The following is a 20032-nucleotide window of genomic DNA, read 5'->3' as shown; positions in this document are numbered from 1 at the left end:
CGACAACCTGGGACAACCGCGCAACCACAAGACTGGAATGGGACGGTCTTGACTTACTAATTAGGTCGTGTTGGTTCGGGAGTAACTTACCTGCGTGGGCAAGAGGGGTGGTAAGCTTCAATGGTCCCTGCTCCTCCGGCTTGGTCTGTGCTGTGTGTCTTGTACCCCCGGAGGTGGGCCCCATCGTTGCTGATCCAGAATCCTTAGCGGTTACACCGTACCAATGTGATCCTTTGTAACGGTCTCGTAGTGTGCTTGCTAGCCATCTCACCTAAGGAAGTGTGATGAACAACTAGCGTAGCTCACGACTTGTGGGTAAAGTTGTGCAACCTCTCGAGAGTGTAAAACTGATATATCAGCTGTGCTCACAGTCATGAGCGGCCCAGATCCTCCGTCTGATTAGTGGGGTTATCAACCTTTGATTAGGGAGATTCCCCGGGTGGTTGTGGTTTGGATGGTTCTCAGTAGTTCTTAATTAATATTGATTAAATCTTATGCAATTTGGGTTATGGTAATTCATCCACTTGTAGTAATTAGCTTTAATAAAATTTGCCAAGACTAAAAGCTAATGCAGTTGAGTCAGCTAACCTTAGAGCCTCATGCTCGTGTTATACTTGTTGAGTACGAGTTTGTACTCACACTTGCCTCTCTACTCTTCTGTTCTATTTCGGATATCTTCGACTGCTGCTCAGTGCCCGGCAACGTGGAGGACTACGTCAGCGGCTTCGACGACTTCTAGGCGTTTGTCTCCCAGTCGACGTCCCTGTGGCACCCAGCTCTTTATGTATTCATGTTACGCTTCCGCATTCCTTGAACTGATTCTTGATTCAGTTGTAATAAAGATATTTATTTTATAATTTATACGCTTTTATTCGTGACATGTGTTGTGATATCTTGATAATCTGTTGTATATATGCGTGACTTGATCCTGGCGCATATATGATTGCTCGATTTATGTTCTTATAAATCGGGTGTGACACGGGGATAAGCCGCGACCAACGTTCATTAGTAAGAAATTGCATCCGTCGTTGCAAGAGCCGATGATAACTCTATTGAAGGAATACGCCGATTGCTTTGCCTGGGATTATACAGAGATGCCTGGGCTCGATAGGAGCATAGTGGAGAATCGGCTCCCTCTCAAAAGTGGATTTCGACCGTTCCAACAGAGGATACGTCAGATGGAAGCCGATGTCTTGGTCGAAGTAAAAAAGGAAATAGAGAAAATGATAGAAGCCGGATTTATCAGGGCTTGCAGATATGCCGAATGGATTTCAAGCGTCGTACCCGTACAAAAGAAAGATGGCCGGTGGCGGGTTTGCGTGGATTTCAGGGATCTTAATAGGGCCACTCCGAAAGATGAATATCCAATGCCTGTTGCAGAAATATTAATCAATGCAGCTGCCGGCCACAAGATTTTGAGTTTCATGGATGGTAATGCTGGGTACAATCAGATTTTTATGGCCCCCGAAGATATACACAAAACGGCGTTCAGAGTACCCGGAGCGGTGGGGCTGTTCGAGTACATGGTTATGACCTTCGGATTGAAAAATGCCGGTGCAACATATCAGCGTGCCATGAACCACATCTTCCACGACCTAATCGGCAATCTGGTAGAAATCTACATCGATGATGTCGTGGTAAAGTCAGCATCAGTCGAAGGGCACCTGGATGATCTACGGCAAGTTCTGGAACGAACCAGAAAATTCGGGCTCAGGATGAATCCGAAAAAATGCACTTTTGGTGTAACAGCTGGGCAGTTCTTGGGTTTCCTGGTTCATGAAAGAGGAATAGAGATTAGCCTAAAAAGCCAGGAAGCCGTGCGTACTATGGTGCCACCCACTAACAAGAAGGAACTCCATCAACTTATTGGTAAGATTAACTTCGTCAGGAGGTTTATTTCTAACTTATCTGGGCGGATTGAACCCTTTATGGAATTGGTAAAAATCAAAACCAATGAAGAGTTCCGCTGGGGGGCAGAACAACAACGGGCATTCGAAGAAATCAAAGAATATTTGTCGAGACCACCTGTGTTGGTGCCACCACAGCAAGACAGGCCATTTTACATATATTTATCGGTCGGTGACACCTCAATTGCTTCGGTGGTAGTACAATTATACGATGGCAAGGAGAGGGTGGTGTTTTATCTCAGCAGAAGGATGTTGGACGACGAAACAAGGTACTCTGACATGGAAAAACTTTTCCTTTGTTTATTTTTTACATGCACCAAGCTTCATCACATCCTGCTATCGGCTGAGGTAATTATCATCTGCAAATCGGATGTTATAAAACATATGCTATCAGCTCCTGTGTTGAAAGGCCGATTGGGAAAATGGATGTTTGCATTATCAGAATTCGACATCCGATATCAACCCGCGAAGGCAGTTAAAGGGCAAGCATTGGCAGACCTCATTGCTGAGAGGGTTAATACCAACATAGCAGCGCTTTCCATACGAGCCTGGGCTATGTATATCGACGGATCCGCCTGTGGAGATGGATGTGGAATCGGCATCTTGCTGGTATCGCCTCGGGGGGCAACATACTCTTTCTCAATTAGGTTACCTGCCACTTGTACTAATAACCTTGCAGAGTATGAGGCGGTGCGTAAAGGCATGGAATTGCTTCTGGAGGCCGGAGCTGAAGCCGTAGAGGTCTTCGGAGACTCTAAATTGGTAATCTCCCAACTCACAGAGGACTACAGGTGTGAAGGTGAGCTATTGTTTCCGTTGTGGATGCAATGCCAGGAACTGATAGCCCAGTTCAGGTATATAAATTTTTATTGGATACCTAGAGCTCGGAATGCAGAGGCCAATGATCTCGCGCAGCTGGCTTCAGGATACAAAGCCGATGGGTCAAGACATCAGGTGTATTTCCTAGATCAGGGAGATTGGAGAGCCGATATCTTCAACTACTTGAAGGATTCGGCTCGGGGGGCACCCAGGAAGATACGATATAAAGCCATGAGGTACGTCCTGATAGGAGATGATATGTTTTATAGGACCTTGGAGGGGCTGTTGCTCAAATGTCTAGGGCCGACCGAGTCCAATCGGCTCCTGCATGAAGTTCACGAAGGAACGTGCGGGACTCATCAGTCAGCTCACAAGATGAAGTGCTAATCAGGCGGTCAGGATACTACTGGCCCACTATGCTTGAAGATTGTTTTAAGTATTATAAAGGATGTCAAGCATGCCAGAAGTTCGGAAAAATCCAGACGGTGCCAGCGTCCGTAATGAATCCCATTGTTAAACCGTGGCCGTTCAAAGGCTGGGGCATGGATATGATCGGCAAAATCAATCCTCCGTCTAGCAAGGGTCACCATTTCATTTTAGCTATCACAGATTATTTCACCAAATGGGTAGAAGCCGTCCCAATGAAGTCAGTAGCATCCAAAGATGTGATTTAGTTCGTCAAGGAACATGTTATTCACAGATTTGGGATCCCACAAACTATAACAACGGACGGTGGCTCGGTTTTTATTTCAGAAGAATTCAAGAAGTTTGCTGCTGATATGGGTATCAAGCTGATTAGGTCATCTCCTTATTACGCCCAGGCGAATGGGCAAGCTGAAGCATCCAATCAGAGCCTTATCAAATTGATTAAGAGGAAGATCGATGAATATCCCAGATGCTGGCACGAAGTCTTGTCAGAAGCATTATGGGCATACCGTATATCTTGTCATGGGGCGACAAAAACTTCCCCTTATCATTTGGTCTACGGGCAGGAAGCCGTGTTACCGTGGGAGGTTACAGCCGGGTCCAGGCGCATAGAATTCCAGAATGACCTATCCGCTGAAGAATATGCTACTCTGATGAGTGATAATGTGGAGGACCTCACGGAACTCAGGTTATGGTCACTAGAGAAGATTAAGGAGAATAAGGCTAAAGTAGCCCGTGCATATAATAAAAAGGTCAAGCCAAAGGAATTTCAGGTAGGAGACTTGGTTTGGGAAGCAGTATTACCGTTGGGAACCAAAGACGCAGCGTATGGCAAGTGGTCCCCAAACTGGCACGGACCGTACAGGGTTGACCAGGTCCTACCCGGGAACGCATACATGCTCGAAGAATTGGACGGCGTCAAATTTCCAGTAGCAGTCAACGGCCAACACCTAAAGAAATACTTCCCAAGTATGTGGGCTAACGAACAGTGAAGCCGATGGCACCCATCAGGCAAGAAGCCGATGCAACCAGCAGGCTAAGAAGGGGGGCAAAGGCTGAATCAACGACGTTGGCGTTGGCAAGATAGGAAACCGGAAAAGGCCGATAAGCATTGATCGGCCCGTACGCTAATAGAAAGGATTAGAACAGCCGATGCGGTGCCATCGACTTTTAGAAGTTTTGCTTATGGCAATCAAGCATCATAAATTATCAGACAGCCGATGTGTCGCCATCGACTCTAGGTTCACTACATGAAAACACAGTGGGTTCACTACATAAAGGTACAAAGTTTATCTTAAACAGGACTACTGAAGGAAAGCGTCTATAGCAGCGATAGCATCAAGGCGGATACGGTCGACCTCAGCAAGTACCGCTTCATCCTCTTCGTCCACCCCCGGCACCACTTGTTTGCTCAAGTTGCTCAGCTCGGCCAAGTCCGTCTTCAGCTCGGAAGTCAAAGCTTCTGCCTCCTGCTCAGAACCCGCAATGAGATCCTTCTCCTCCTGGATGCGCTGCTTGGCGGCCCGGACTTTGGCTTCAAGATCTTCCAGTTCTTTCTCCAAGAGGCGAAGCCGATGGGCAGAAGCAGATGCGTCGACCTTTGCGTCGAGTGCGGCCTTCTTCTTGTTGATCGACTGACACATCTCAGCGATGATGGTCCTTAGGAGTGATTGGGAACGCCGAGTCTCGATCCTGCGGCGAGCTTCTGCCACTTTTGCTTGGAAGGAAGAAAGGTATCCGGCCGGCAAGAGCTTGGCCCGGAGGCTCACAGGGAGCTGGGAACTGACCTCGTCAAGGATCTGTTTAACTGCACTGGAATCTTGAATCAGGGCGGAGATCGGACCCGACAGAAGATCCTTCACGCGGAGGAGCCGATCGGCAGTGCTGGTCAGGCCCGAGGGAGAGTCATCGGCTTCCAATATGGTCGACCCAATCGTGGCAGGATCAAACGCAAGGAGTTCTGAAAGATCCAGGTTCTGAAGGAAAAGAGGGTAAGCAAGGCATCGCGGGAGAAGACCAAAGCAATTGCGAAGGATAAGAGAAAGCCATACCTGTCCTGAGAAGGAGGTAGCGATGGCCAACGAAGGGACAATCGGCTCCCGGGGTTGCGTCCTTTCCAAAGGATGAACGATGGCGGCAGAGGCTGTATGAACCGCACCTCCGGAACAAGAGGCGACAGCCGACGGGGCAACAGTCGGCTCTGCGAGAGGGACATCCGATGAGATGGCGGTCGGCTTCGCGGGACGTACCTCTCGTGCAGGGGAATCAGCAATGGCTGAGGCAGTAGAGGGTCCTTCCAAACAGGGGCCAGCAGGAGATGAAGTCACGATCGGCGCCTGTGGGCTTGGCGAGGCAGTTGGGATAACAGCCGATGCGGAAGGATCCTCCAAGACTGTTGCGCTAGGATCACGGAGAGTGATCAAGGCCCTGATGGGCGCATCCACGTCCTCTGGCACCTCCGAAGATGAGCCCTTCTGGCATGGGGGCTCCTCTCCGCTGGAGACTTCTACAACGGCAGGCTACAAGAGAAGAGAACACCGTTAAGGAAGACATGAATAAAAGTCCGACTGCAAAGAGGAGGGGCCAAACCTGGTTAGTGACTGGAGATGACGGAATAGGGGAAGACGGCGTAGCTTCCTTCCGGACCTTTCTGACAAGAATCTTCCTCGTCTTAGCGCGAGCCCGGGGGGCAACAGCTTCTAAAAGTCGCTTTCGCTTGGGGGTCAACTTGACGGTGCTCGGATGAATCTGCATCACGCTTTTTGAAGGAGGAGGTGCACTCTTGCCGAAGAGAACCACAGGAGCAACCGCCAGGAAGCAAAAGGCCGTCTTCTTGCTGCAGAAACAGAAAATGGATTCAGGAGGGGTCTAGTAAAAGTTAAAAGAAGAGACGTCAATCAAAAGGCGGTACCTCTCCGGCGGGAATATCATACTCAGGATGGATCTGCTGCAGCATCGGGCCCAGAGCTCTTCGGAAAACGTGAGTTTTCCACATCGACCACCATCCCTCAAAGTCGACGGCCGAAGAAGTAAAGAAAAGATTGGCAGGGACAGATAAGGGGAGGTCTGTGAACAGGCTATAGCACCTGTGGGTGGTCAAGGCGTCAGGAAGGTCCACCCTGTTTGATGTCAACAGGTGGAGAAGGAAGTGGGGAGGCACCTGCGCAAGACCGAACTGCCGGGTTGCTACGACCGGCTGGTAAAACTCATAACCAGGCTTGAGGACCCGGTTAGAGGTACTCATGCCAACTGGGAGAAGACAGGGCCGAACCATGATGGAGTAAAGGCGCCTAGTATCGGCATCATAGGCAATATCGGCTAATCGGAAGGTAGCCGGGTTCTCGAAGAGCTCAGAATCGGCATAAGGAAGGAAGTTTGGGTTGTCAAGGCCTTTGTAGAAAATCTTGAACCAACGGGAAGCATCTTAAGGATTCAGTTTCCCGCCAGGGAGACTGTACAAGGCCTGCCCAAAACTAGTGCACCTAATCTGTCTCCCATTCAGATCAGGGAAGGAATTTCCGACTAAGGAAGGGAAATCAGGGTCAGAACTTTGAAAATAAAGACGAGCCCACAATTGGAAGAACCACCATGGGCCACCGGTTCTGATTTTCTTCTGAGAAAGAAGGCTGGAAGTCATCAAATGGAGATATCTGTAAAGTTCCCCGAGAAATAGTCTACCAAGGCCAACAGATTGACCCCTGGCTAGCTCATAAGCCAAGGAGAGGTAGTTCTTGGTTGGGGCGAGGGAAGGGCCACAGAAGAGGAAATGTTCGAGCCATAGGTTCAGAAAGGCTGTGTGCTCCTTCTCCGATACAGGGCCCTTGCTTTTCTGGTGTTGGCTCAGGTATGTGCTCCAGTTAGTGCACTCGGTTTTGGAAAATAGTTTATAAGGGACTACAGGGAGGCTGTAAGCAGAAGGGTAGGCTGATGATATGTTCAAGCCGGTAATCATCATAACGTCTAGCAATGTTGGTGCTAACGGGCTGTGCCCGAAGAGAAAACAATTCAAGGCGTCAGACCAGAAATAGCCGATGGTCTTCAGAAGGCTCTCATCTTTTTCGAGGGGAGAGAGGGACAGAGACAGAGCATCGGCTATCCCGATGGATTCCCATAAGGGCTGGTAAGCGCTCGCTACTCTGTTGTACCAAACTATCCAGTTTTCAGGGGGATTTGGCCAAGCGCGGAGGCTGTCCGACCAAGATTCTAGGTCTATATCCTGACTCACAAAGGGGATTCGATTGGCTTCACAAGAAATCAAATCTATGGGTTTCTCATAGGAACGAGGCCCAAGGCAGAAAGAGTTGGGGGAAGAAGGGTGCGGCAAGAAGATATCGGAAGCCTGAAAAAACCCCAAGAAAAACAAGATCGCCGAGGGAGGAATTAATTAACCGCGCAGTAAAACTTGCAGATACTGTGTTAAATTAATGGGGGTCGGAGTTCACCTTCAGACCGAAAACGGCGGCGGCGGTGCCCGAAGACTCTGCCATCGGGAAACCTGAATCGAGATCCTGGAGGGCGGATCTAGGTTTGGCGGCGCAAGATCGGATATGTGTCTCAAGGACCGGGGAGGATCTTGTGGCTAGGGTTTGTGAGCAAAGGAGATCGGAGTTGATCTGGATCCCAGAATCTTCGGAGATTTGTGTCAGGAGAAAGGCCAGCGAAAGGGTAAAGTAAATTGAAAGGTTACTTCAGATCCGGATCGGTATATTCCAAGGCCGATGCGTTGCCATCGGCTCTTAAACAGATTATTGCGCATAAGAAGAATTGCTGATACAAAGGTAGATTTTATTCACAGCGGGGTAGCAAATACAAAAGAGGAGCTAACTACTCCTAAAGGTGGCCTAATGGGGATACTACGATCTACCACCAGTACACGCCAGAGGTCTTGCGGCGCTTGGGCGACGGAGCAATGCTAGGGCCACTGTCACCGTTATCGCTGCCGTCGTCGTCGTCTCCGCTACCGTCGCTGGTGAAGCTGTCATCGTCTTCGGCTCCTGCGCTGCCGTCGGAAGTATCGTCCGATGACCTGCCAAGAAGGAAGGTACCTGCCATCGGATCTTCTTCGGAGGAGGAGGAATCGACTCTTTCCTCCGAGGAAGAAAGGTCTTCCCCCCAAGATGCGTCGTCTTCATCTTCCTCCAGCTCGACCCCGAGGAGGAGTGCAAAATCCTCGCCATCAGTCAGGGAATCATCATCTTCTAACTGGTAATGGAAGTTCCACTCCTCTGCATCCCAATGCAGGGGGGCACGGACCTCGTAGGCGGCGATCGGATCGTATTCCGGAGTTGGCTCTCGAGAGGACTCGGATTCATAAGAAATGGTGGAGGAGGCAGAGGAAGAAGAAGCCATGGTGGAAGAAGAGGAGGAGTGTAATTGGTATGGCCGTAGAAAAAAGATGACTGGGGAAGTTGCCGTGGGTAAGTTTATAAAGGTAAATCAAGGGGTAAGGTGAATCGGCATCATGACAGTTCCTGAGGAGATTGGTACAGGGCGGTCATATCGGTTGGAAGTCGAAAAGGCATATACGGATCGGAAGCCGAAGGGTCAAGGTGGTTTTAAAATAGATGATTTCGGAATTACCATCGCCGAAACCAGAGGGGCATGTGTTATCGCCATATTCTGGACGGGCCAGAAGTGGGCCAAGGAGCAAGATGGGCCTAGGAGAAGGTTTCGGCACGATTACAGATCGGTTCCCGTACAAGTGTTTGGGGCCAGTAAGGCCGTGTAAACTCAGGTTTAGGCAGTTAGGATTCGTGTTGTGTTTGGTTAGGGTTAGTTGAAGAGGGCAAGTCTACGGACTATAAATATGTACCACGAATAAACAAGAAAGAGATATTCATTCATCAACAACTCGCGGCGCATCGCCACCCCTGTTCCAGGGTTTTCCATCGGGTAAGTGCCATGTGGCCCCCTGATCACGCTTTGCATGATCGGGGGCGCATTACTCTTGCCTGTTTACTTCATGTGTTGCTCGTTCTGAAGCCTTGTAGATGGCGAGTAGCATTAGTTATCATAGCACGCATAGAGTAATGTTATTTTATTTGTATCATGATCATGTTCTGTTCATTGTTCTTGCGCGCTCCGCGATCATTGTGCCCGATTATGGATACAATGGTCGCACCTTGCTTTGTTTATGTTGATAGATCCGATCTGTTATGGCTAGTTTCTATTTATTAGGGATTTAGCTCAATATGTGCATGATTAGGCCTTGCAAACGGGTTGAAGGTTCCGGCAGTATGTTAGTATCGGATCTTAGCCTGGGTAGAGGATTCCTTAGGAATCGGCTCTTTAGCTGTTTTTAGGGTCTCTGTTTAGGTTGTTTGCTCTGATGCTTTGCGTATTCGTTAGGCTCAATCACGTGTAGGATGTTCCGATCGTGTAGTGAGGGCTTAGTTATCGTGGATTGGATTAGATCGATATCTATAAAGCAAGTTTCATCTCATTATTGTTTACATATGTTATTTGACCCGAAGGTCCGATCCGGTATTGATGCAATCGGCTCTTTACAGCCGATACCGGGGAGGAGTGATGAGCCGATCACGGCTCGGACTAACCTTTACAAATATTTGTGCTTACAGGAATTTCACGAATCACACCTTCCTGATCAGGTACAGGATCAGGTGGCACGCCTAGCGACTCCAAACCAGGGTGTGCGCCAGATCGCTGGGCCGTTGCCCGAGGGACCGGGGCCCGCCAGCCGTCCCGGAAGCCTCCCGGCTCCTCGTGTTGCCTGTCGTTGCTCGCCGGTGGGTTTCGGTCGACAACAGAATCTTAAACATCTCTAATGGTCCAACTCATTATTTGTGATTCGCCGAACATGCTCTTGCATAACTGGGTTAAATTCAGCCAACATCTCTACCAAACCTAAAAAAGTCCCATTGCTATCTTCATACAGTTTGCTGCTAGTACCACGGAAGGCTAGATTATGCTTGGCAAGGAAATTTACAATGCAAACAAGCCTGAACAAAACTTTTCTCCAATGGTCCTTTTCTTTCTCAAATTGTCGCTGAGCATCTTTATCTATAGTTTGATTCTTTTGCAATCTATTGCGCAGCTCATACCAAGTGGTCATATTCAACACATGATCAACACTTGTCTCATGCTCTTTAAGTCTACTAGCAAGATATATCCAATCGTTATACCCCTGATTTGCCAGTTTTAAGTCTACTAGCAAGATGTATCCAATCGTTATACCCCTGATTTGCCAGTTGACCTTTCCGATGCCCTTTCGTAAATAATTTACAACCAAAACAAAAGACTCTATCAAGTTCCTTAGAATAAACAAGCCAATCTCTATCACAAAGCTCCCCATTTGATAGAACTCTGTTATAGATAATGTAGAAAACGTTCTAGAAAATTTATCCTTAGGACCTTTCTGAATCGATGTCTCTTCTAGAGTCCTTTTCTGCTAAAATGTCAATCTATCTAGAATTAAGAGAATCCCAATATCTTGGATCAAATATATCAGGCTAAAAAGAATCACTAACATCCCCATCAGGTGAAGTATTCACATTAGCATCAATACTAGCTGGAACAATTATGTTATCAATAGGAACATCCTCCTCATTGTCACCAATATTATTAGTTGCAGTTGCAGATGCAGGTTCTAGATCATTTGATTGATTCACAGACTGAATCACAGAGGATACTTGCGATGTTTTAACAACAAACTTGTCAATAGACCCTTTCTAAGACTGTACTAGTTCCTCAATTCTTTATCTTTTCTTGCGCTTTTGAAAACAGGATTCATGCTTTCTAGTGGACATGCTAGATTTCTACACAAATTGATGACATATATACAGCACTAATTAGAAAAGATGAACATGTGATAAATTAGATTAGCAAGAAAGTGAAGAAGAACTTGTACCGCGTTCGGCGTACCAATCTCAGTCGGCTTCTGTCCCTGTCCCTGGCTCCTGCCTGGTCGTGGCACTGCGCCTAGGCCGAGCGATCGGTGGAAGGAAGAATGACGACGATTGGAATCGGAGAGTTCAGGAATCGGGAGTTCCGGCGACGTCGGCGAGAAACAAGAAGATGAAATGATCGCGCGTGGGGACTGAGGAGTCCTCGACTCCTGGTCTCCAAGAGGATCAATACAACGGAGAAAGTTTAGGTCTGCCGGCCTGGTACCGGTAGATATGGAAATGGGCTATTGGCTTGTTTTATTATTAAAGGAAGCCTGTTATACTAATAGTACATATGAATTTTGAGACCCCTCCAATGAGACCCCTCCAAATCGGAGGCCCTGTACTAGCGCACAGCTGGCACGCCCACAGGCTCGGGCCTGCTCTCATCTCATGGTTTGCGCGTCTTACCAAGGGGGCCGGGAGTGGCTTAAGGTGGTTTTGGAAATTGGATTGTAGTTTAAACACAGTGACACCACTACTTAAATCATCCCTAACATTTTCCACTTTTAACACGAATCGTTGTATACTTAGATACATACTATTTTCTTGCAACTTGTTGTAATTTCTGGACACATTTCATCATACACACATATTTTGCGTGACTAAATGCCAACTTATAATATTTATTTATTTGTTTTCACCATTTTATCTGGTGCGATAATGTGTTTCAGCACAATTATAAGGAAAAAATTACAAAAATATGAAGAAAAGAAAAAATGTAGATGCTAGGCTTAGACCTATTTAAACTTTGTTTAAGGTTGTGGGCAACTTTGGACGGACGGTTTTTGGTATGCTCAAGAGCTAGATAGCTCCAAAAGCTAAAACTCAGAAGCACCATGCCGTGTGCTTTCCAGTCTTTTGCTTTAGAGGGCATCTGGCTTTTAAGATCATATCTACATCATTACCGAGAAAATTGTAAAGAATGGAGAATACGACACAATTACTTGAAAAATGTCCAGGTTTCGAATGTCTAATAATTTGAGTCCTAAAAATCAGACCACGTGTAGCATATAAGCCATCTCCTCCCAGTTCACCTTTGGTCTGTCTTGAACTACAGTACAGTACAAGCCATTATCAAATCCACAATTTCACGGTGCTAGGCGAGCTATTCTATCATACTTGGGTGCCAGGAGCCAAATCCGATAAGAAATTTTGGGCAAACGATCTTCACAGAACTTCAGTAGTCCGGACAGGTTCTTGATCAAGTATAAAAAAAAAGGTTCTTGATCAGATCAGATAGCAGCAATTGCAGAGGATGCTATTCTCAACGGTCCACGGAAGCCGAAGATGGAGAAGCAGGTTCGTACGCATCGTGTCCGGATGGAGGAAGAATCAACGGCGGTCGCTGTCCGCGTCAGCTGGTCGGCTAGCCCGAGAAACGAAGCCGCCCAAACGCAACCTTGCAACCGCCGGCCGCAACCGCTGCGCCAAATCAATCAACCAACTCTGATTCATCCGCCTTTGGATCTCTCCTTCCTCTTTGGCTTCTTCCTTCCTACATCAACCGAAGCCACATCCACCTGGCCGTGCCTTCCCCCCAAGAAAATCCCCTTCTCCCGACTCACCTGATTCTTGCTTCTCGGATTCTTGATATGGAGCAGCCCGCCGCTTGCGCCCCGCCGCCAGCGCGGGCACCGGTTCCCGTTGCTTGGTCCGTTGTCCCAGTAGACTTCACGGTCGTCAAGAAGGGGCCCGAGATGGCGATGCACGACGTGACCGGCGCCCTCGCGTTCCGCGTTGCGGGCGGCGGTGCCGGTGGCACGGCTCTCTTCGACGCCGCTGGGGTTGTTCTGGTCACCGTCAGGACCTGCGGCCAGGTGATTATAGGCTTCTTGGTTCTTGATTCAGTACTTAGCCTGCTCCATATTGTGGATAGAGGATAGAATTGATGTGGTTTTTTGGGCCTATTCTTGGATGGAGCTGTTCAGAAACAGAAATCTTGAATAGGGATTTCCAAGGAGAGGTTTATTAGGATGTACAAGGTTGGAACACATCGAAGGAAATCGTGACAGCAGTAATCAGTGCTGAAAATTAGTGCGGTAGTTTTCGATTTGCTTGTACCTATGCCTGATTATCTTCAATTGTACTGCAAAGTGTTACACTTGGTGGAGACTTTAGTATAGATCAATAGGTTTCTGAAGCAGTAATGTGATGTAAAAAATGGGTGGTATTGTGAAAAATATCGAACATCGGGTAAGTTGCAACTCAACCAAGTTTGCAATGTGGATCAGTGCTGAACATATCTTGAATTTGGGATGCATCTGGAATTGTTAGTGATAGTGTAGCAACCACAAACCCTAAATTGTCCACTTTGCTGTTTGAAAAATATAAAGTTTCAGAGCATAAACTGGCATACTGTTACATCTGAGTATCTAGTGCAGGATTGGAAGATAGACATAAGAAAAAAAAAGGAAACACACTTAGTACATCATGGGATGCATGGCAGATTCCTTAAAATTGTGACCCATCTTTTCTATCCTTCGAGGATGATGCTTGTTTGGTCATATAGATCACCTTTTACTTCGCAGTCCTTGGCAATATTACCATGGTTCCTCATTATAATATATTTGTTTAGATGGAGGAAGCTTTATTCCAATAAATATTATAATATATACTTGTAAAGATAATTATAAAGATAACTCGTAATAAGAAAAATCTAATGGCATTATTTTTATGTGGCCAGTCCATATGCTTTTCGTATGCACATCCAAAGTTTCAGGAAGTTGACTGCATGGACACATGGGCCAATATAGCTAAGTATCATATTTCTCCTTATTTGTTTAGGGTGAGTGGCAAGCATTCAGTGGAAGCAGTTTGGAACAGAGACACATTATTTTCAGTGCGAAAGTTATATCTACTTCTTCAAGTCAAAAGGAGGTATATGTATTCATCCCACCAAGAAGCAGTTTTGAAGATCCAAAACCAAGCTACAGGCTCTTAGGAAGTACATTTCGAAGAGCATGCACAGTAATAAAGGGGGACTCCATCGTTGCTCAGGTAATATTGAACAACTGTGTTAACAAGATTCAATAAATGTTCCTTGCAGTAACTTCAATTTTTATTTTTCTCGAACATGAACTTTAGTGTTTATGTTAGAAGTATTATTTTAAAGAAGTTTAGCTTTGAACAAATTTTGTTCTGTCAGCTTATAACAACAATTGTGGATTGTTTCTTTTTGCAGACAAATCTCTTGTATAAACTCAAGAAGACTATATATTCACGGCGTAAGTTCAGAGTGACTATATACCCTGGACATGATAACATCCTCGTCATGGCAATGATTATGACCTTCTTTGTAGAAAAATGACACAAGATATAAATGCCTACTGTGGTTTGAGAAAACTGATGACTACCCCTAAATCATGTTCATGTATAGTTTTTCTGATTCTGGATGATTGATTTCTTTTCAATTTTTTATGTCAGCGGCAGATGCTCTTATTGAACTGACTGCTGTTGTAAAAAGTCTAAATGTGTGGTTTTCTGTTTCTGTTTGGCTAGATATTGCCAAGTAACAATGATGGGGCACTTTGACCATTTCTTTCCACATTTACTACCAGCATCAATCGACTTTCATACTGAACTCAGGCTTTACCTTCTGGCAAGTATAATAATCTTTGTTAAACAGCACCGCATCCATAGTCCATTACTATAGCCATTTTCAAAGCATCGGTTTAACAGTGTTTGATAAAAGTTTGGACTTCACACCTTCACATCTCCGGAATCATACAAGACTTTCTGTACTATATACAGTAAAATTCTGCAACTGGATTAAACTGGCTCAATGCATGCCTCCCAGAAATACCCCAGCTTGTTTTGTCCAGTTGCCTGCAGCTATTTCTACACTCATGATGTGGGTGATATTGAGCAAGAATGCTATCAGGGCCAGTTTCAGATTTCCATGTGAGGACATACAAATGTTCTTAGCCTCTTGAAATGCGCATGGTACAGAACGAAATGAAATGAACAGACCAGTCTGTTCACTTATACGCTATGCTTATGGTTTCTTGCTGTATCTACCTGGACAGTGATGTGCATTGACAGAGTACAGGCAATCATTTGAAAGCACAAAATACCAGACTTTTGATTAATTCAGGGTTGTCGCTGTCCTGTTGATCTGTCTGAAGATTGTAATATACGAAGATATCATCTTTGTTTTGAATAAAATCGTGAGTGAGCATTCATTGTACTTTTGAGATCTCAGATTTTCAGCAGACATTACAGTAGTGAGACATCCTCCAATGCTTTCACTGAACGGAATTCCTCTGTGAGCAACAGCTACTCTGCTACGGAATTTCTCGGCGGTTGCAGCCCTGCTGGGGATGCGGAGGCAGCCGGCGAAACTGATTGGGGAACTTGGACAACGATTGCACAAGCTCACACGCACACAAATGTAGCTATCTGGTCGGCAAGATGGGAATGTGCGTAACTGGTGGCACAAGTCATAGCACGACAGGGAAGGCGCTGAAACAGCACTCAGCAATCTCCAAGCCTCCAAGGACACAACAATCCTGTAGCTTTCAGGACAACCCGGCTTAAAGAAGGACGTGCAAAACAATGATCACATGATTGAGCGCGCTGGGGCGACGTAGTTTTCGCTGCCAAACTTCGGCGACCGCCATTGATCCCTATCCTCATTGGAGCTCAACCATGTAGCGGCCGGAGCCGGACAGCACAAGTGTCCAGGAAACCACGGACCTGATCCCTGAATTCCTGGCACAATTCCGCTCCTAGGATTCAGACATTCAGTTCTGCCGCAATGGGGCAGGCGCCTGTTCCTTTTGACGCCGCGCAGAAATGGCACACAAGGATCACGCTCGGGATGCGCTCCGAATCAGAAAGTTTTCAGTGGATGATTTTGTCAGCCACCAGAAACCGAGAGCCATGTTTCAGTTCTTCCTCCATCTGGACTTCCACAACGCCAAGAATCTTCTTTGGGGGCGATGCATGCTCCACATGATCAAAAGTGAAATCTCCAAAGCATTTCTCCCCAAGGATATTGATCCATTATTATAAAAAAAATTCGGCGCTGCAGATCTCGCTGCACCAAAAGGGAGATATCGACCCGAAGATTTGGTGAGGTCTGCCTGGCCACTTTGGCTCAAACACCATTGTCCACTTTCCCAGATCTGGAAGCAACCCGGATTGCTGCTGAAGATTGAGCTCCGGCACAGCGCCATCGGGTACATGCTGTTGCAGCCGGGTAGACATGATCTGCCACTGTGATAGGGTGCAGGCAGTGGATCCAACAGACATGCTGCAGGAGGACCACACCCATGGGCATTATTTCAGCAGGACCACTGGGTTATTATTAGTAGGTGTAAGGTCCAGAGCAATTAGAGAGGAACAGAGAGGGATGGTGGTGCCACGCATCCATTATTTTCAGGGTATCCTGCCATTCTGGTCCATGGTTGTTGTTGAGGCATGAAATTCAAAAGGCATGCCTCCTAGGGTCAATTTCAAAATGCGATCACTGCGGTACACCTTGAAGTCAATTGATTACACAGAGAAGTGCCTTTATTATTTATGAAAAAGACTACCACATGTACTACTTATATACAAGGTCCCTGAAAACAGAACCATGGAATATAACATGTGTGGCCACTGGCAGTTGAAAGCACTTGAGGATTATTTGACAACACATTGGCTTCAGGATCTGTGCAGTTTTCATTTCAGAGAGCGCTCTTCCGAATGGAGATACCCAGAGCTTCCAGCAGAAGTAGATTTCCGGCGTTTATCTGGCCCGACTGAAGTTTGCACGCATCATGTATGGACTCTCATGTTGTACTGTTGAAATTAATTAAGATAAGTACTGTGAACTGCTCAAATCGTTGCATCTCGATCGGCTTCGCAGGGTATCAAGATGACTGTATCAAATCAATGTTCAGTGTCGGGAAACCACTCGTTTCAGCTAAGATAAAAGCGATAGCAAGGCAGGGTATCAAGATGAACACTTCCACTTTTTCTGCAATGCTGTACTATTCATGGAGGGAAGGATAGCAACGGCACCGTGATTGTTCCTTTCACAGCTATTGTTGTTTGTACGGCAGAAACGCACAGGATAAATGCCATGTGCGCGTTCCCGTCAGCTGGTTGATGCCGACACCATATCGATCGACGATGAGATGAGGCTCCTGATATCTGAAGGGAGAGCACGACGCCATGCCGATCCCAAGCAATCCTTCGACCCAGCATGACTAAATTTGTGAGCAATCATGTCATTGCAGCCGACAAGATTACATGAATCACAGAGTAGAAATAGTGTGCTTACCAGCATATTCCGGTGATCGCCTGCATTTTCTCTGTGAAAACGACGCCATGACGTTTCAGTCGGGGAGTTGCTGTGGATAAAATCAAACCAAATATCTAATCCAAAAGTTAATTTCAAGAACAGCTGAAGATGAAGCAAACAGCCAAAAGAGTAGTCCGAACTGAAGTGTACAGCTTGGTCCTCCCTTGAGAGAACACTGCTGAATTCTTGAGTAAAGATAAAATTAAAATGGCACTGAACCACCATAGAGTCACCGAGACTAAGCAATAAAGAGGAAATCAGGGGTGAAAGAGACATACAAGAACATCGAACATATGAGCATGGATCTTAGCTTGCAAAGTTAAAACCGCTGATGAGAGATGAGAGGAACCGCCTGCACCGCCTCACTCCGGTGAGGCTTATCATGCACCTGGCGAGCTGAGGCATGCTGAGACAGTTTGTGCTCGGTGGAGAAGATGGGCACATGAAGAACCATCCATCCATGGATCCATGTCCATGCATCCATCCATAACGGTTGGTGAGCAGCCCAGAGGAGGAGGAGCATGGAGCGGCCGGAATAATGGCGGCATTGGATGGTAATGCACGTGCCCTGCTTCTCCACCATGCACAGCCACCGTCTATCTCTCTCTTATCTATCTATCTCCATGGCTAGGAGGGAGCCAAAACCTGGGTAGCTGGCTGCTGCTAGCTCGGAGTGGATTCCATCCCGTTGCTTGTTTTTATAGGCCAGAGCGTTTGTTTTCCTCCGATCCCGTGGGTGCTACTATAAGGCCGGAATTGAAGCGCTCTCTCTCTCCGTCCGACTCTGGCTGGCCTGTCTGATGCTACAGGAGTAGCCAGTGATACACGCACACACGTGGCCAGTCGGTCACTCCACTGTAGCTGCGAGGGTTGTTGTGCTTGATGCGGTAGTAATAACTTATTGCTAAGAGCGCCGCGGTCTGTAGGTGTCGGACCGCTATGTCAAATCAAAATCATCAGTGCAATTGCTCGCATCTGCATTTTCCCCGACAACAGTCAGCTACTCCCGCTCCTATTATCTTCAGGCACAACCCACACGGTCTCGTCAGAAACCGTGAATTGGGTCGCTGCTTTCTTTGCCAATTAATTTATCTTTCAAAAGTCCAATTCAATAATGTTAAAAAGGAAGTGGAATATATATAAAATCCGCTCTGGCATCCAAGGAGCAGCTGTAGATGGTTTAGAACAAGCAAACTATGTACAAGATGTAGGACGCATATGTGTTTGGAGTTAAGCTTGACTGAGTACTTCCTCCGTCCTGAGAAGACCGTTTGTTTAGAAAATTTCAAATAAGATAGTGAGAACTAATAACTCTGTGTAATTTCCTTTGATAGTTGGGCTGCCGGAAGGATTACCGAGCCGATTTAATCATGCATGCATCGGTTGACTTAATACAGTAGTAAATCCATCCGGACGTCGCGTGTACATCCCGTGCGCGATCTACAGCGAGATCGGCGGGCACCAATAGGTTGGTGCACCACCCCGTGTGCACCAGTGGCCGTACCAAGTTGACAAAGGCTCGATCGGAGTGATGGCCGCGCGCGCTGCGGGAGCCGGGAGGGGGAGGGCCAAGGCGCGGTGGTGGTGCCGTTGGTTCGGCGGACACCGGTGCTCTCCTCCATCCCGGCCATGTCGGTTGGGGTCCAGAATAGCAGATATATATAATTCCAGGCCCCCCCCCCCCACCCCCTCACATGGTGTGGGGTGATGCAGTGCGCGCGTGCTCGCGCGCTTCGACCCGGCTGGTACCACAGCACGCACCCCTACCGGCTGCGGCCCTAAATCCTGGCGCGTATATATGAGGACGCTTAGCTTCTTGTCACAAGTCAGAACAGTTAGTTTTCAAAAAAAAAAGATGCCAGAACAGTTTCTCCCTGTTCAGGCTAGGATCAGATTGGGCTGAGAGCAGTGTGGAGTGTGAACCGTGGAAGTGGCTGCCTTGGCTCGTCCGGCGATCAAAAGCGGCTTTCGGCAAATACGGTCTGGCCCAGCATCATACGCTTGCTTTGACCGCCAAATTAAAATTCAGTTTCTCAATAATGTAATGTATATACGATGATGCGCAACCATAGTTATATATCCTTAGTTCCATTTCGCAACAACCGCCGTGGGCGTCTGGGCGATACAAAACTATATCTTCAACGCTAGGCTTTTGATCCGGAATATTCAATCATCGCCCTCCACATGCGCGCTCCACTCAGGCCCCTGCGCGCTGACAATGTTCCGCTGTACGTGATGGGGCTAGCGCGCGTGCGTCGTCGTAGCATCAACCGCCACTAGTATTTTTAAAATTTGCAATGTATTTTGGGCATATGTATAGCCGCGTTATAATGGTCATGAACTTAGAATGCGTTATAATGGTCATGAAGGTAGAATGTTATATGTGCATGAAAGGACCATTCCAACTTTGACGAACATTACGATTGTTTATCCCAAGTAATTAAAAAGGCAGAGTTCTTAATTAAGTACACTTTGAGTGTTTTGTTAAGGAAAACGACTGAATGCTGCAATACATATATATATGGAGGATATCACCAAATTATGGTAAAAGTAGTGATATACATCCCCCTCAAAATTATTAGTCGTTTTAGCTTTTCTAGGTATAAAGTTTTTGTTATACATCTAGATATATATTATATCTAGGTGAATAGCAAAATCTGTTTATTTAGAAAATCCAAAACGAC

At 46.7% G+C, this 20032-nt stretch overlaps 1 protein-coding gene and 1 long non-coding RNA gene across 3 annotated transcripts; one reads left to right on the top strand and one right to left on the bottom strand.

Moving 5' to 3' along the window:
* The first annotated feature begins 12138 nt into the window (after nucleotides 1-12138).
* Nucleotides 12139-14691, top strand: LOC112886341 (protein LURP-one-related 7-like). The gene is made up of 3 exons (XM_025952220.1): nucleotides 12139-12876; nucleotides 13844-14056; nucleotides 14241-14691. Exons 1-3 carry the CDS (start codon nucleotides 12652-12654, stop codon nucleotides 14364-14366), a joined length of 564 nt encoding a protein of 187 aa, XP_025808005.1. The 5' UTR covers nucleotides 12139-12651; the 3' UTR covers nucleotides 14367-14691.
* Nucleotides 14692-16555: 1864 nt separating this feature from the next.
* LOC112886795 lies at nucleotides 16556-18047 on the bottom strand. 2 transcript variants are annotated; one of them, XR_003227436.1, is made up of 2 exons: nucleotides 17328-18047; nucleotides 16556-17253 (listed from the first exon to the last, which is right to left on the bottom strand). It is a non-coding gene; the product is annotated as an uncharacterized LOC112886795 (long non-coding RNA). The 2 variants fall into 2 exon arrangements; XR_003227435.1 differs by having other exon boundaries at nucleotides 16556-17237.
* Nucleotides 18048-20032: the final 1985 nt, after the last annotated feature.

The sequence above is a fragment of the Panicum hallii genome, chromosome 3 (genome assembly GCF_002211085.1).
Source record: "Panicum hallii strain FIL2 chromosome 3, PHallii_v3.1, whole genome shotgun sequence".
NCBI lineage: Eukaryota > Viridiplantae > Streptophyta > Magnoliopsida > Poales > Poaceae > Panicum > Panicum hallii.
Note: the sequence above shows the minus strand (reverse complement) of the source record. Positions and strands in the feature narration are given on the sequence as shown.